General features: G+C 35.4%; 1 protein-coding gene across 2 annotated transcripts in view; it reads left to right on the top strand.

Annotated features, from left to right (window-relative positions):
• Positions 1–16,594, top strand: part of PDE1A (phosphodiesterase 1A) — a 162,886-nt gene that overhangs the window by 107,663 nt on the left and 38,629 nt on the right. For both annotated transcript variants that reach the window (XM_074829278.1, XM_074829279.1), the window contains exons 3-7: positions 5,826–6,008; positions 6,470–6,536; positions 7,502–7,618; positions 9,671–9,811; positions 14,570–14,670. In XM_074829278.1, the coding sequence (XP_074685379.1) occupies positions 5,826–6,008; positions 6,470–6,536; positions 7,502–7,618; positions 9,671–9,811; positions 14,570–14,670 (609 nt within the window). The remainder of the gene's footprint in view (positions 1–5,825; positions 6,009–6,469; positions 6,537–7,501; positions 7,619–9,670; positions 9,812–14,569; positions 14,671–16,594) is intronic.

Raw genomic sequence — 16,594 nt, 5'->3', positions numbered from 1 at the left:
TTAAAAAAAAGAAAATACATTTGCTCACAGCTGTACTCCTGAAAATGATATTTTTAAATCATCAGTATCCTGACCTGAATTTTGAGATTGTTGATGGTCTTCAGTATGTATGTCTGTATTTCTGAATTGGCAGTACATATCAACAAGTGAATGTTTCCAGTAACAATGGTCCTTACTCTATTACTTATCTGCTGTTGTAATAACTGTATTTCATCCAGAGTATTTTCTATTTATTGTAATCAATTGGTAGTTCTTAATATGAGGACAATTCTTCTGAGAATGTGCTAAATTTTAAGATTACAATGTGTTGATAAATTAATAGTTTCCTTTAGAAAGACCTTTATGTACTAAAAATGCACCTCAATCATTTTTGCAATTTGTTTATCCTCCGTGGGAGTCAAGAGAATCTTTTAGTGGATGTTAGTGGAAATTGTAGTGGACTATAGAGGATGGAAATATTGATTGAATATACTGATTCATGCTCATTCAGACATAATTGAAAAAAATGTGAATTGGCTATTTGGACTATAAATTCATTGCCTTCTGCATTGTAAACCTAGAATAGGACTTTGATCAATTCACTCTTAAGGGGTTGATCATTAACTTGATTAATTCACTAAATGGTAAAGAGCTAATACCTCCTTCTCAATCACTCTTCTGGAAATCTTTCACCACCTCTGTTAGGCAGCATGACTGATGAGCACTGATGGATTTTTTTTCCCCATTACCATTATCTAATTTTAGATTTTTTTCATTTTCTTTCTTTCTTCTCCTCCATAGTACATCTGATATATTCCTAAGGGAAAAGAAATATACTTCTGACTAGTCCATTACTATATTTAAAATTCTGATTAAATGAAAAGAGAGCTAGAAATTATCACTACATGAATTTTGAAAAATTATTCTTGGCAAAAAACACAGTACTGTGACAAGAAGATCAGGTTATTAGTTACTATGACTGCAATATTAATTGATTGCTAAGCTGAAATGCCATGGGCCATATCTCACTTATTCCCACAACTGTCAATGGGAGTTCCACTCATGGAATGAATAGAATTAAATAACCCAAGCCTCCCCCTCTCCTTCCCACGCCTATCTCTTCCTTGTATTGCATCTACTTAATAGACTAATGACATATGAGCAAAATAAGTGTATGTAACCCTGAAATTCTGTCTTTGTGTTGAAAAAGAGTACTTTCTGGGGCATATTGTATTACAGCTTTTTTGTTTTGTTTATTAGCATTTTTATGTGTTGATAGCTTTAGGGAAGAAAGAATTAAAGTGTATGCCTTGGTATCTTAACATTTATTTAATTCAACTAGGATATTGGAGTTCATGCCTTTCAGTTGAATGGGATTGATCTCAGCAGAGTTTTACTTTACTTTAAGGTTGACGTTGTGGAACAACTATGTAGCTTTAAAATACAAACTGAATGCCCACCATCTCCGATCTCTGGTTGATTTGGAGGATGAAGTTATGAATCTTGCAGTCAGTCAACTCCAAATATTTGCTAAGGCAAACGTTCTAACCTTGTGTTTGACAAATATGGTCACTTGGTTTTTGGTTATTAATTTATCCAATGGCATTTTTTAATTTATGTAAAAGTTTACATATTAAGGCATCCTGATTAATCACCTATAATAATAATTTACCTATTCACCAGTGATTCATAAAGTGGCAAGTTAGAGCAAGAAGTCTGCATAACAGTAGAATTACAGAATGCAGAATTTATAAATATATTTTCCATTTATCCAGGAAATAATAACTTTCATTAGGCAAAATCCACACACCAATAACTTCCTACTGATTCACTGATTTTACTGAAGCTTTTGAAAGTTTTCAGTTCTAAGTAGGTATAAATTAAAATAGCAGTAATATTAACACTGAGGAATAAAAGTGTTCTGAATATACACTTCAGACTCTTACATTTTTTTCCCAGTAATTATAAACAATGTTGTATTGTATAATTTATTTAAAGAAATGATGATGTTATAATGCTCAGTGATTGCATCAGAGCGATGTTATAATACATCTGCTTGAAGAGTCAACCTTTCTTGTGGTTAAGTTCTGAGCACCAGAAGTAGTAACGGCAAGGACAGGCATATAAGGGCTCTGTGATTTACTTGATGCATTCACTGCAGTGATGTACATCAATAGACCAGGGCCCAGGAAACTAGCTGCAAAATGGCTTGACATAAAAACAACAAGATCCATGTAAAAAAATACAGTGGTGGCCAATTGAAAACTAGTTCTCATTGGGTGAAATAGAAAATTTCAGCTATTATTGTAATGTAAGTACTGAAGTGCTGTTAGTACTTCTGGTTAATGTGTACAAGTTCTACTACTGCTGAAGATTCTTTTTGCTACATTTAGTAGAATTATATATATATATCTATAGATGCATTTTGTAAATAGTAAGTAGAATTACTGATAAGAACAGTTTGATGCTTTTATGTCTCAATGTATACATTTGCTTTATTTAGGTTATTTTAAAGACATTTTTTCACAGTCAGCAAGTAAAAGGTGAACATTTAGATGTATTTCACAGAGTCCACAATATTGTGTATATATACATATATATGCAACCGATGGAATTATAATGGAAATACTATATTTTATAGTTGACGTATAAATAAAAGTTAACAAAAGTTACAAACTATGAAATGAGTTGAATATTGGATTCTAAGAATTTGTGATAAGCATGGTTTGTATGGTGCAATACATAGCCCAATTTATTTCCCTTCCTAATTAAAATTGCCATCAAATTATATATCCATCTAACTATCCATTTATTCAGATGTGTAGAGCCATATATGAGCCCTGTCCCTGTAATTACAGAAGAATGACAGTCATTAGTGATTTTATTCAGAGACCATGTCTAGCAATGCATATGCCATGAGTAATTTTCCCCAATATAAATCTTACTCTTCAAAAGGTCAAGAAAGTGTAGAAAATAGATAGTTATGAGATGAATGATTAGCTCTTGTTTCCTCTCCTTACATGTTGTTTCATTTAGGCTTCTGAAAGAAACATTCTTTTTGAGAAGTTACTAACATTATGTGTTGAGGGATTTGTAAGAGCTTGTACTTACAAAGATTGTGCTCACAACGTAATTCTACGTTGCAGTTACTCTCCTAGTTGTTTAAGTAGGAACCAGAGACACTGAAACTCTCCCGTAGCATGTTGTTCAGTCACCTCTCATCAGAGAGCAGTGGTCTCATGAAAATTACTGGTTAAAGAAACATTTTTTTCAAATACTGTTTACTCTGTTGTCTTCATAAAGTAACTCTTATTACTATCATTTGCAGACTGAAGAGTCCTCCTATTTTACAGCTGAATGGTTAAAAAAATTAGAGAAACTACAGCGTGTATTTCTAGCCTTAATTTGTACTCCAGCAGCTCATATCTGCAGGGCTTAGGACTTGGTCCCAAATTGAGATCTGCATCAGACTATAGCAAACTGATGTGGAGCTCTGCTTCATGCTGCACAGGTTATGTGGAATGTCCCTGCTGCGTGCTCTGAGGTAACCTAAAACCCATGGTCCTTTTATCGCTGGAATAATTTAATCTCATTTGAGTAACAGTTGGAATAGTTACAAAAATATGTTTTAGGTATTATGGGGTTTCTTCCTGATTATGCTACAAATACATCGAATGTCAAACATTACTCATAAATATAAATGTATTGATCTTACCAAGGGTATTTAATAACAGTGTTAGACTAGTAGGGATTTAAGTGGACTATAACATAGCTTTTAATTTAGATAATAAAATTAATTTATAGCTTTTGACCTATGCCAAGTCTCAGCCTTGGTTCAGTTTTGTAAGATAATTTGCTCAAATCCTTTCCTTTACACAAGTCCTGTTTCTCCAAAATAAATTACTGACTTTTAGCCTGTGTCCCACTGTCAGAAAATCTCATAATTCTTGTCCATTGTGCTCCTCGTGCACTCTATGTTAATGAGCCTTCCTAGTCTTATCATTCTATGTCCCTAAAAAATAGGAATGTTTCTGCTGTTCTTTCAGCAAACAGTGGTGGTGTTGGGGGTATTTTATGGATTTTTTTTTTTTAAACCCCAGTTGAAAAGTCTCACAAAATATGCTGCCAACCAGATGAGCTGCTGAAACTGAGAATAGAGCAGATGAGCACAAATATGCTACACTCACCAATAACTTATATTACACTTCTGGCATCATGCTTCCTACTAGGCATCTTCCTATAATCCCTCAGACAGTATTAGATTTACATGGGGATTCTTTTGAACTATGCTGTATTCAGGCTTTTCTTCATCATCCATGTTGCTGCTCAATTCCTCTATATGCTAGAGAAGACCTGGATTAGGCAAGGTTTTGAAAATGTTGAAGAAGAAAAACAGAGAAAGTGAAAAGTGTGAAAGAGCTCCTGAATAAATATGAGAGAGTGCACAAATAGGGGAAAGAGTCAACAGCGTTATGCTGAGAGTAGAAAGAAAAGACAGGAGCAGAGGTAGCAACATAAAAATGTAAAAAAGAAGTGACAAATTTCCTCTCCAAAATACCCGTCTACAAATTCTGTTAGCTAAATTCCTACCAAATATATTTCCCAGGAATCCTGTTCACTCAGGAGAAGACACCCAAGTTTTAACTTGACGAGTGGATTGTATGATAAGAAAATCACACTCAAAAATACTTTGTCCATCATTGCTTTGTGTCCAATTCACACAAACTTGAGCAGTTTCAGAAATACAGCACTAGAGAAATAGATCTATGTAATCAAATAATGCCTGCAATTCAATTGGTATCACTTTTAAGAAAAAATTTTAAAAGGGTGGCATGCTTTACATATGTTCGGGTCATCCTAACTCTGGGGTTTCTTGCACAACTGCATGAAGGAAAACTTGTTATCTGACTAAGGGATTTGTTTTTTGGAAAACCCCAGAAGACTGAGTGATATGGGCAAATAACAGCAAGAAAAATGTTGTGTTCCTACATCTGGTGGGTTTATAGAATTGTAGAATTGCAGTTAAGTCTGTTTTAATAGAATATTTAATCACATGTTTCTTTTAAATAAACTGATGTCCTCTAATTCAGTTTTGTTGAAGTTTCTTTTTAAGATTTCCTCTATTTTGCAAGAAGTATACATAACTTTTCTAACTTTTTGAACAACTAAGAACTGTGAAAGCTGATCATAATCCAGTCTTGTATAATATCTTTACTGCTATGATTTTGTTACCCCTCCTTCAATAGGAATACAGATCTCCACACAGAAAGAATTAATTATCTTTAATACTTTTACTGCGCTGGAATAATATGATGAGCATGTGTACAGGGTGTTCATTGCAGTGCATTCACCATAGCATTACTATGTAATATCATTTACTTTGCTTGTAAGTATCAAAACATTTTTTGTACCATTTCGGATGACAGATCAGATGGAGCACTGGTGTTCTCAGTTATAGCAGCAAGCCCTCTTTCTATAGACGTTCATGTCAGCCACTGTTTTAGATGTATCCTCGGGATTTTATAACTCATTGATTACACTTCAATCCACCATAGCTGTGACATCTTTGTAGAAAAATCTTCTCTTGCCTTTACCTGAATATCTTGCATTTGAGTATCTTTTACCTTCTGGAACATGAGCAGTGGGAAAGAGGGAAGATATCTCCTGTGTCCAACTTCCCAGTTGCCTCAGTATGTCTACCAGAGAAGACATTTAGTGATGTGCTGAGTCAATTCTACAGACAATCTTTGCTCCTGTTAAATTAATTTGGTAGCTGTTCACCTGTCCATACTCCTTTTGCTTCAGTCTGCCATCTTCTCGGTTACCTTGTATTAATTTTTTTGTAGGAAGCTTTTGGATACTGAGGATGAGCTCTCTGACATCCAGTCGGATTCGGTCCCGCTGGAAGTGCGGGACTGGTTAGCTTCTACATTCACGAGGGAAATGGGAATAGTGAAGAGGAGACCTGAAGAAAAGCCCAAATTCCGAAGCATTGTGCATGCTGTACAGGCTGGGATTTTTGTAGAAAGGTGAGAGCTTTGTTTTCTTATTACAGCAAATCCTGCATTTAACCACAGTGTCTGTCATTGAAGATCCCTTAAGTGGTGTGATGAACCTGAAGCAAATATTTGATCCAGAAGTTAGGTTTCAATTTCTACAATTGCTCTATTTTTCTATACAGAAATCCAGATGAAACCTCTAAATTTGTAATGAAATCTCCTGGACTTTGAAAAATTCTGGGAATGAACTTTATGACTTTGAAACTTCTACGCTAAAATGTACCAAAGACTGCTCTAACATAAAAGAGTAATATACCAGCAGAGGGGCTTTTCTCATCAGTTCATAAAAAGATTTATGTCATCTTTGGGATCAGACCCTGAAATAGCTTAGTGTTATTTCACAAACTGTGAAAGATGAATTAAAAAAAGATAAATTGTTCCAGTACTTTTTAAAGGTGTGCTATTCCTTAATATTTTATTTCTTCTTTTAGGATGTACCGAAGAACTTCTAGCATGGTTGGTTTGGCTTACCCAGCAGAAGTGATAGTAACTTTTAAGGTGAAATAAGTTTAATCATTACGGAATTTGAATATATTTGTACTTATATTTAGTGACTTTTAGGGTGAAATGAATATATTTTTCTACTGAATGTACCCTAGCCATAGTTAGTACTATAAAACTGAGCACACAGAACAGCGAAATTAATAGTTAAAAATTCACAAATAGCCTATGATTCTGTTTATTGTTTGACCTATAGTTGTGATTTCATTTAGATGTTATTAGAGAAATAGGGTGAGATTTGTATAGAAATTTTTATAGAAATGTGAGACATGGTTTTATCAGCTCCCAGTGCTATGGTAATCAGTGTCTCAGACAGCAGTATTTGTTTCATTTTTAGGAAAGAAAAAGCAATAGTAGTACTGGGATAGAGCTAACAAAAGAAGCTGCAGCTTATGGAACAAGTAAAGTATTTGCTGTGAATTTAAGGCATTACTGTAGTTCACCCAAAAGGTGATCTTTTATAGTAGTAAAGTTCCTATGGCTATGTAAGCAATTAAAAAATGGTATTTCTTGAGAATGTAGTACCTCAACTTTTCACCTGAAAGTCAAACATTGTTATATTATTCTCAAATTGCAGTATGGCTATAGTGTTAATGATGTTGCACTATAACCTATTTAAAGGATGGGTATTCACATTAGCTCCACAAGGTTCTATAGACAATTTGTACATGGAAAGTTAAATTTTGAAGGATTAAGGCCTTTGATTCAAAGCATATATAGTTGCATAGGTCATGTTGCAAGTATTTTATTCATAACTGATGCAACTATTTTCATCATTAATATTGAAACAGTCATTAATATGTTATCTACAGTAAGACTTTGAAAGAGTTGGACAATAAAAAACTACCAGACTCTCCCCTTCTCTCCAAAAAAATCCCAAATATCTTTTCCAGTGATTAACTGGAAACCTACTTAGAGAGATGGAAATTTGATGTTTTTTTTTCTTTTCCCCTCATCTACAGGATGTTGATAAATGGTCTTTTGACGTATTTGCCCTAAATGAAGCAAGTGGAGAGCACAGTCTGAAATTTATGATGTATGAGCTGTTTACCCGATATGACCTATTGAGCCGTTTCAAGGTCAGAAACTAGCCACAAATAAAAATATGTATGCAAAAATAAGTATGTCAAATTTAAAATACAAGAAATCCAGAATATGTTTGAAATGGGTTTTCATTGTACAATGCAGTGCAGAATTTCAAAGAATATGGCAAATCGAACATCATAATATGCCAATAGTTCTACCAAATGGGACTTCACCTGGAGTATGCAAATTTTTCTGCAACCCAAAAAAAGGAAACTTATGTAGATCCATGTCAAGTCAGTTTGGGACAGGATGTTGCTAGTGAGCAGTTAAATGCTGTAAGCATTAAATAAACAGATTATGTATACAGCCTGTTTACTCAGCAGTACTGAATCCGTGTCCTAGGTTCATGGAACACAGATTCCTAATAAGGCAGAAAACTGTAGTTAGTCCTAAGTACTTTTTTCATGGTCTAGACTGGAGTATGTTGCCCACTACTGTGTAGGACTTTCAGCTGAACCTTCCTCTCCTAACCAGCTTGGGAGATAAATAAAGAGAAGGCTGCTTTTCCATGGTGTTTGCAGGGTGTTGCAATACAATATGGAGTATTATAAACAACTTTGAAAGGCTGAGATAAAAAATGGATCAAAATGCCAAATTTTTCATTATAATAGTACCAAACAAAAGTTTCATTATAGTTTCAAAATCTCTCCACTGCAAAACTCCATGCTCCTTTCGAAAAGCCTGCCTCACCCTGAAATTGTTTTGAATATTTTAATTTTAACCAATAACCCAAACTCAGCTTTTCCCGTTAAGCTTTTCCCATCGAGCTCTGGGTGCTTGAAGTCAGAACCACACCAGGGCTACCATTAACAACAGAGTCAGAAAGTACACAATGTTACTGGATCAGTGGGCTTAAGCCCATTCCCAGTCCCACTGTTTACCTTTCAGGGATTTTAAATAAAGAAAAAAATCTTGAGGAAAATGTAATTTCATTATATGGGTGTTGTGGTCTAACCTCAGTCAGCAACTAAGCACCACGCAGATGCTTGCTCACTCCCTCCCCGCAGCAGGATGGGGGAAGAGAACTGGGAGGGTGAAAGTGAGAAAACTTCTGGGTTGAGATAAGAACAGTTTAATAATTTAAATAAAATGTAATAATAATAATAATAATAATAATAATAATAATAATAATAATAATAATAATGGTGTAATGAAAAGGAAAATAGCAGAGAGAAAACCCAAGAAAGACAAGTGAAGCAAATGAAAACAATTGCTCACCACCAACCAACTGATGCCCAGCCAGTCCCTGAGCAGCGGTCCCCTGGCTAACCTTTCCCCTATTTTTATTGCTGAACATGATGCCATAAGGTATGGAATATCCCTTTGGTCAGTTGGGGTCAGCTGTCCCTGCTGTGTCCCCTCCCAACTCCTTGTGCACCCCCAGTCTACTCACTGGCAGGACAGTGTGAGGAGCAGAAAAGGCCTTGACTCTGTGCAAGCACTGCTCAGCAGTAACTAAAACATCCCTGTATTAGCAACAGATTTTCCAGCACAAACCCAAAACATAACCCCATACTAGCTGCTATGAAGAAAGTTAACTCTACTCCAGCCAAAACCAGCACAATGGGAAAATAAATGGGACTAGATAGTACCTGTACTTCATACATAGCCTGGAGGAAGAGAAGGAAGGGAAGTCATACTATCAGATTCAAGGAAACCTTGTCTCAAGCAAGGTAAAAGTGGTGAAGAAGAGGAGATAATCCTCTTGTTAGACTCCTATCTGTCATGCCTTTATTATATGAGCAGTTTATGCATTCCTGGTACAGACAGACAGACATGTCTTGAAAACTATTTGGTTGGTAGCTCTGCAGTCTCTTGTATGCTACCACATGCTGTGCATGGTGAATGTAAAGGGATATAACATATACAGGAACTGGGTGAAGACTCCCTGATGCATGTGAGATACTAGACCTTTACATTTTAAATTTTTCTTTTGTTGTTAACTAAATACTATGGCATATTTATTTGTGATTTGTTAATTGCATCATTTACTTCACAGCTGTTGCAGGAAAAAACCCACTTATTTTATTTTTTGCTTCCCGCAGATCCCTGTTCCCAATCTTATTTCATTTGCTGAAGCTCTTGAAGTTGGTTACAGCAAATACAAAAATCCCTATCACAATTTGATCCATGCAGCTGACGTTACTCAGACTGTGCATTACATAATGATTCACACTGGTATCATGGTAAGAAATACTGCAAAGTTTAATTTACTTCTTTTCTCTCTGCTATTTTGGATAAATGTGCATGTGTGTCTTTTCTTAACAAAAAAGCTCCCTTGAAAGTTGTGCACAGATAGATTCTAAACTACCATTCATGCTGTGAACTAGATGTCATTTTAACAGTTCTTCCAGGCTGGAACTCTCCTGATGTGGAGGAAAAAAGGAGAAAAAATTCCCCCTTAAATCCTTTTTGCTTTTCATTGCCTGGTCTTGGGTATTATATATCATACTAAATGAGATATATGTGCAGCAGTAGGCAGGTGAGATTTTTTCGCTTCCACATCAGAGCCTGGGAGGTGTGATCAGGCAAGGAAGCTTTAGTATCTGCTGAGGTCCTAACCATTGAAAGATATACTGAATCAGTGCAGGCTTACTCAAATATTCTGCAGTTCCTTTTTCTTTTAGTTTTTAGGACTGCTCTTGCATACTGTATGTGCCTATAGTAGGCAGAAGATTGCATTTACCTTGCACTATTGCAATATCCCAATATTCTTAAGTATACGCTTTGGGAATTGAAATGAGTCTGTGCAAGCATTTTTACTCTAAACACTTAGATTTAATACCAGAAGTGGGAGTCTCCTCACTATCAGCTTGCTAGACAAAAGTAAATACTAACTAAAAGAAAATGGACATCTATGTTAACGGCCTTTTGATGATTTGTCTTCACTATGAATGTTTAAAAAAAAAAAAAAAGTGGGAAGTGTTAGTGTCTGATTTCTGTTTGTAGAGCCACGAAACAATTCCATAAGGCTTTTGGAAAGGAAAATTTTAGGGCTGACTCTAGATGTTTGTGCTCCAATATATGCATAATAAATGGCAGTCATTCACTTATGTTAAGCCTTTTCTCACTGAAAACTTTGCCCTTGGCTCCAGTGGAAACAAGAACAAGTCCCTAGGCATTTCAGGGTTTGATTCTACTGTTTGAAGGAAGTGTTTTGCTTCTAAGCATCAAGTTCTTGAAGCTACATTTTAACACAAGTACTGCTTGCAGAGTGAAGCCTAGAGTCTTCACCAGCCAAGATTCCTTTTCACATTGAGGTGTTTTCTTGAGAAAAGACTTCTATATCAGACTGAAGCATAGGCTAGACAGCTCTTGCCAAGGTGATTCCAAACCAGAGTTGTTGTAAATGTTCACCTATCAAAATAATATTTTAATAAAAGAAAAAGCTTGAAAAGATTAGAGCATGGTTCCTATCCTACCCTTGTACTCTACTGTAAGAACAACTGCAAGCATTAAGGGATGTGAGACACGACTTTGTTGCAGGTATACACCTGGATCAACAACTTAACAGGGAGGAAAATCCCTTTGTTGTATTATAAATTATAAACATCCCTTTGGGCTGTTGTAACTGTGCCCTTCCACCCTTTAAAAAAGACAATGTCATCCACATTTTCTTTGTGATGCCAGGACAAGGTTCCAACTTCCAGAGCTATCCTAGTCAATTTGGGATGTTTAGCCATTGTTAAAACAATGAACACTGAATGAAGGAACATGTTTTGTATTTGAATATCTGCTATTTCACTGGGTGCACATGAGAATGAGCAAGGCCTCTCCAACTCAAGTTTTACAGTATTACTATCTTAACCGTGTAACTGCACTTTGATGTGATCTGGACAACTCTTTTTAGAAAAGCTTAGACTTTATTGCTGTTACTTTGCTGTAAAACCTCACTGATGTCCGGCAACTGCTGCAAAATATTCCTATAAAGTTAGGCCAGGTTTTAAATATTCACATTTGAACTGCTGAATTATGATATTGGAAAGTTCTTGGAAAGATATCTAACTAGGACAACACTTAGTCAAGAGTGCCTTCAAACAGATGTATCTTGCCAGGCAGAAAGAACGTTTATAGAAATCAGTGTTTGAAAGAGGGCCTAGTGATTCTGCAGCTTGCAAAGTATTTCTGTCCCAAATGTCATTTGCAGTTTGAGAACGCATCAGTATCATGCAAATGTTCTATTTAACTTTGGGTTTTTTTCCTGTTGCCTGGTTAACCCTACAGACCCTACTCAATAGCAATTTGAAGTTTGCTTCTCAAGCTAATAGTTTTCAGAGTATGTCCATTGTGCCTCTTTTAACTTTGCTGTGTCTTCTAACAAATACCTGGATTAGAGTCAATTTGATGCTATTCTATATCAGATTCCTGTGTGGTTTTTGCAGATTGGCATGCGATTTGAAGTATCTGTGCTTTGACTGTATCTTAACAAACTGATACTGGCTCCCAAATCTTGCAAAGAATTGCTTTCTTCCTTGTTTACTTCTGAAAGATGTACTGAAGCAAATGTTTCAAAAAGCTGACTTTTAGAAAATCCTTTTCATGATTCCTGTTGTTGAGGTCATATATTGTGCATCTTTTATAGGCACCTGGATAATATCCATATTTCAGCATCTGCCAAAAAATTTGGCTGGTCAGTTTATGCTTCTCCATAAGCCTTTAGAGAGATTCCAGTGAAGAATAACACATATTCAGAGTTGCAGTTAAAGAAATAAAATGATCATTGTATTTTCCAAAAGTTACTGTCTATCTTAAGAAACAAGATCGAGCCATCTCAGATCAATGTGTTAGAAAGTTAGATATCACAGATGGCACACAGTCTATTAACCTTCCCAAGAGATTAAATCCCAGATGATACAACTGAAATATATAACTCAAGCTTGCATTTATGAAGTCTTCATCTTTATAAAGATTTAAGAATTCAAGTCCCAGGGAATACATCTTGTAAAGAACTTTTGAGTCATCGATCATCTTCCCACCATCCCTTTTCTCCTCCTACGTACCTGTATTGCTCAAGCTAAAGGAAAAAATGTCTTTACTGTCAATAAGTGAATTGTGAGACTCCCTTTCTTACTCATTTTTTAATCCATAATTGTTTAAAAAAAATAGTTTGAACTAGAGCTCATGAAAAGTTGGAATGAATCTATTTACTTATAAGCAATTTACAATGCTGGAAAACATCTCTCCATAGAAGAGACCTTTTCCAATAGGTGTTACACGTGCATGGCATAGTATCTTCCAGGAGGGGAGCAGGTTCCAGCTCTTTGCAGTCTTGCAGGCTTCCAGATACTTGCTTTTCCCTCTTCATTTGAGAAAAACACTTGTTAACTGTCTCTGTAAGAGTTGTCTCTCCTACTTGCTTAGAAATTGTTTAGCTAAAGTAGTTGTCTGATTCTCTGATTTGAATACTGATCTGAATTTTGACTGTACAGCTGCAGTCTCTGGAATGCAGTCTCTAGAATACTTGCTGTCATATAGTACCATATGAAGTTTCTATGTATCCCATAGATACTGTTTGGAAGGAATGCTCTTCTACTTATAAATGCATTGTATAGCAACTATTTGCATTACTAAAAAAGCTGATCTTTGAAAAGATGTCTTAAAGAAGTTTATGTTTAGCTTTAGTTACTAATAATTTCTGGGTTTCTATTCTGTTTGGCATGTTGAAAACATTGTGAAAAACAGGACCAGTCATGGCCTGGTTTCTTGCGACACACAATACGATGAAGGTCATTGTTTCCATTTTTAGAACTGCTTACAGTACATTCTCATTCCTCTGTTGTGACCTTTTTTAATGTATACTGCTTCACTAACAGCCAGTACTTGCTGTTCCTCAGCACTGTTATTTTGTTGCCGAATGACCTATTTCATTATTCTTGCATTACTTATGAATCTTGACTGTTTCCTGTCTTCTTCTTTGAAAAAAGTACTACTATTTGCAGTTTCCACTACTTCTGGCAGCTTATATATTTTATATCCATTCATACACATGTATATGCATGTATGGGTGCATAAGGATGAGATAATTAGTACAGAAGTTTACTTCTACGCTAAAGAAATCTGAAATATGTGTGGAAATGCTTGACTGTCATTTGACTTAATCAGTCCTATGACTGCGGGGGTTAATTATCCTGTGATTTTTCTGCCCCCATTTTTAGATGGAGTAAATTTTCTTCTCAAGGATGATTGATCATTCAAGAAATAGAACCTGAAAGATAAAATAACAGAGGTTGTTTTACAAACTGAGCAATACAGAACAGCCTCAGTTAGCAAGAGGTATAAAAGTGCACAAAAACTCTATGGTCTGCAATATTTTGTATACATGACCTGTATTACCTTTTGTTCTGTGTAACTGTATACTAGCCTTATTTTTTGGCATTAGTACTTTTTTTTTTTTTAATTGCTTTTTTTACATTAGTACAAACTATGATAAAATTTAGAACAGAAAAATATCCCATGGGCCTAATTTTAGTGCTATGTACACTGGTAAAATACAGTTAATGCTGATGTTGTACCTAGAGTTTATTATGACTGTATATATTGTTCACTGAAAGACAAATTATAATCTTAACTTCATATCAAGTTTTTAGATTAATATACCGCAATTCAGCACGTGCCATGTATGGGCTAGCAGATTAGATACTTCCTACTCAAAACAGCTACAAAGTATACCATGTAATCTTAATAACTTCTTAAATTTTTGGCTGTGAATAATTACTTCTAGTGACCATAAGGACATTAACTAAATCTTACAGAAATCATATAAGTACAAGGAGTTATTTTACTGTATAATACTGGAGTGTTATGGATATATATTTACCTGAAATAAGACAAGAATCAAGTTTACTTAAGTTGAAGGTAATGCAAAACATTTCCAATACTGTAGTGTTTTATCTGAGTTAGGCTATTATAGAAAATATGACTAAGATTTGGTTTTCATTTACCAGCACTGGCTCACAGAACTGGAAATTTTAGCAATGATCTTTGCAGCTGCCGTACATGATTATGAACATACTGGGACCACAAACAATTTCCATATTCAGACAAGGTAAGCAAAGTGTCATATCTGGAGTTTGTTGTTCATTGCTCTGAACTGTTTCATACCTCTTGCTGATACAGCCAGGAAGTAGCCAGGTCATTCCTGATTTTACAGATTGCTTCCTTGACCTCTGTACAGTTAATGGGACTGCTCACATGAACAAAGACAGTGTGGAAAAGTAAGGAGTTAGCTCCATAGCATTTGAAACCATTATATTTTGGAGCTGATATGTCAAGAGAGATTTCAAAAAGATTCAGAATACAGACTTGAAAACTGCTCACCCCTCTATTTGCTTGCTTAAATTCTGATACTTTTGACTCAAAAATGTCTCCCACAGTGTCCCCAGAAAAATTCCACTTCGTTTTCAGAAATGTGTCTGCACTTACTTCAGGTGCTACATGTTGTTTCAAGTTGTGTATTACACTTATGGGGTCCTAGTACAGAGGGAGAAACCTTCAAGTACAACTTCAGAAATACCTACCCTGAGCCCTCTCCTAGCATGTTTTGACAGCACCTGCAGTATTTATGAAAAAGAAATCTAGAAACAAATGCAGTTTGAAAATCAAGCTAACTATTTTCATGCAGGCACAGTGTGTCATCCTAGCCTCTAGTCCAGAATAACAGCATATAACCTCTCTCTCTCTTAAAATATTTTCAGTTTATCAAAGGAAAATCACTGACCAAGCCATTACTGGGTGATAAATAGTACACTTGATACTTAACCTAGAACAAAGCATCTTATTGTTCTCTCACACTAGGCTATATTTTGTTTTTAGTATCCTTAGTTGAGGAGTCCTCTTTACCTGCTCTTAAAAACATATTTCAGCAAAGCACTGGCATATTCTAACAAAACAGGTCTGTGCTAGAAATACTACTACTTTGAACAGAAGCATCCTCTCACTCACCTATATGGATAAAGTGTCCAATGATTACATTTAAATTAAATCTGTAACGTACTTGTGCCCTGAGATGTGTCCTTCAATAATGAACAAATTCTAGATCTGCAGCTGAAATAAAGACATAATTCTTTTCTCCCTCAGCATAGTCTGGCTAAAATTAAACTTCAGTTGGAAGTTCCAAGTTTATATTACTTTTCTATTTTTGTCAATATTTTGCTCTGAAGTATTACAAAAGTGGAAAATTAATTAAGCTGTTAGCCTTTGGATTTTGCTTGGGCCTACTTGCAAACAGGTATTTATTTTGTGATGGAGCTCATTCTCCCCTCCTAGTAGAACTTGGACCTGATGTGACACCCCAGAGCTGTGATTCCAGACTTCTTTTACCTGAGAAAAGCTGATGAAATGGCTGTCATAGTCATAGCAAATCTTAACACTGTTTAAAACTAGCCATAAGTAGCTATGTGGATCAAAATGTACTTCATAAACATATGTGATTGGCAAATCACAGATTTTCCCATGATTTTAGTAGGATTATGGATGTAAACATAATCATTGTTTAGGTAGGTTATAGTTTGTTCCCTCTAAATAAAGTTTCCAATCCTATTTTCATTTTTTAGATTCCTTGGTACCATACCATACACATGGGTGGTTACACTGAATATATACTATTGCTCAACAGAACAAGAAGTTAAATTTACCTTATTAATATCATAGTAAGCTGCACTGCTAAATCATCACACCTTTCTTCCAGTACAGACTTTTCAGTCAACCAAACTGAAATACTTGGGAATAGTTTTATCAGAACAAAAGTGTAGCAGAGAGGGAAGACCTGAGGCTGCTTAGCAAGTCAGATCAGGTCTTGGGGAAAAAAATCCCCAGGAATTAATGACGTTTGAAGCTAAATATGATAAATCCATACTGCATCAAAATTTGTGAAAATCTATATGTAAGTTTAGTATTGTAGGTTAGTCTTTAATTAAAAGGGAAAAGATACTGTTGAGGGTGCTAATGTTATGGTAAGGGTCTAACTTTAG

Source organism: Strix aluco, chromosome 6 (assembly GCF_031877795.1).
Source record: "Strix aluco isolate bStrAlu1 chromosome 6, bStrAlu1.hap1, whole genome shotgun sequence".
Lineage (NCBI taxonomy): Eukaryota > Metazoa > Chordata > Aves > Strigiformes > Strigidae > Strix > Strix aluco.
This window is presented reverse-complemented; position numbering and strand designations above follow the sequence as displayed.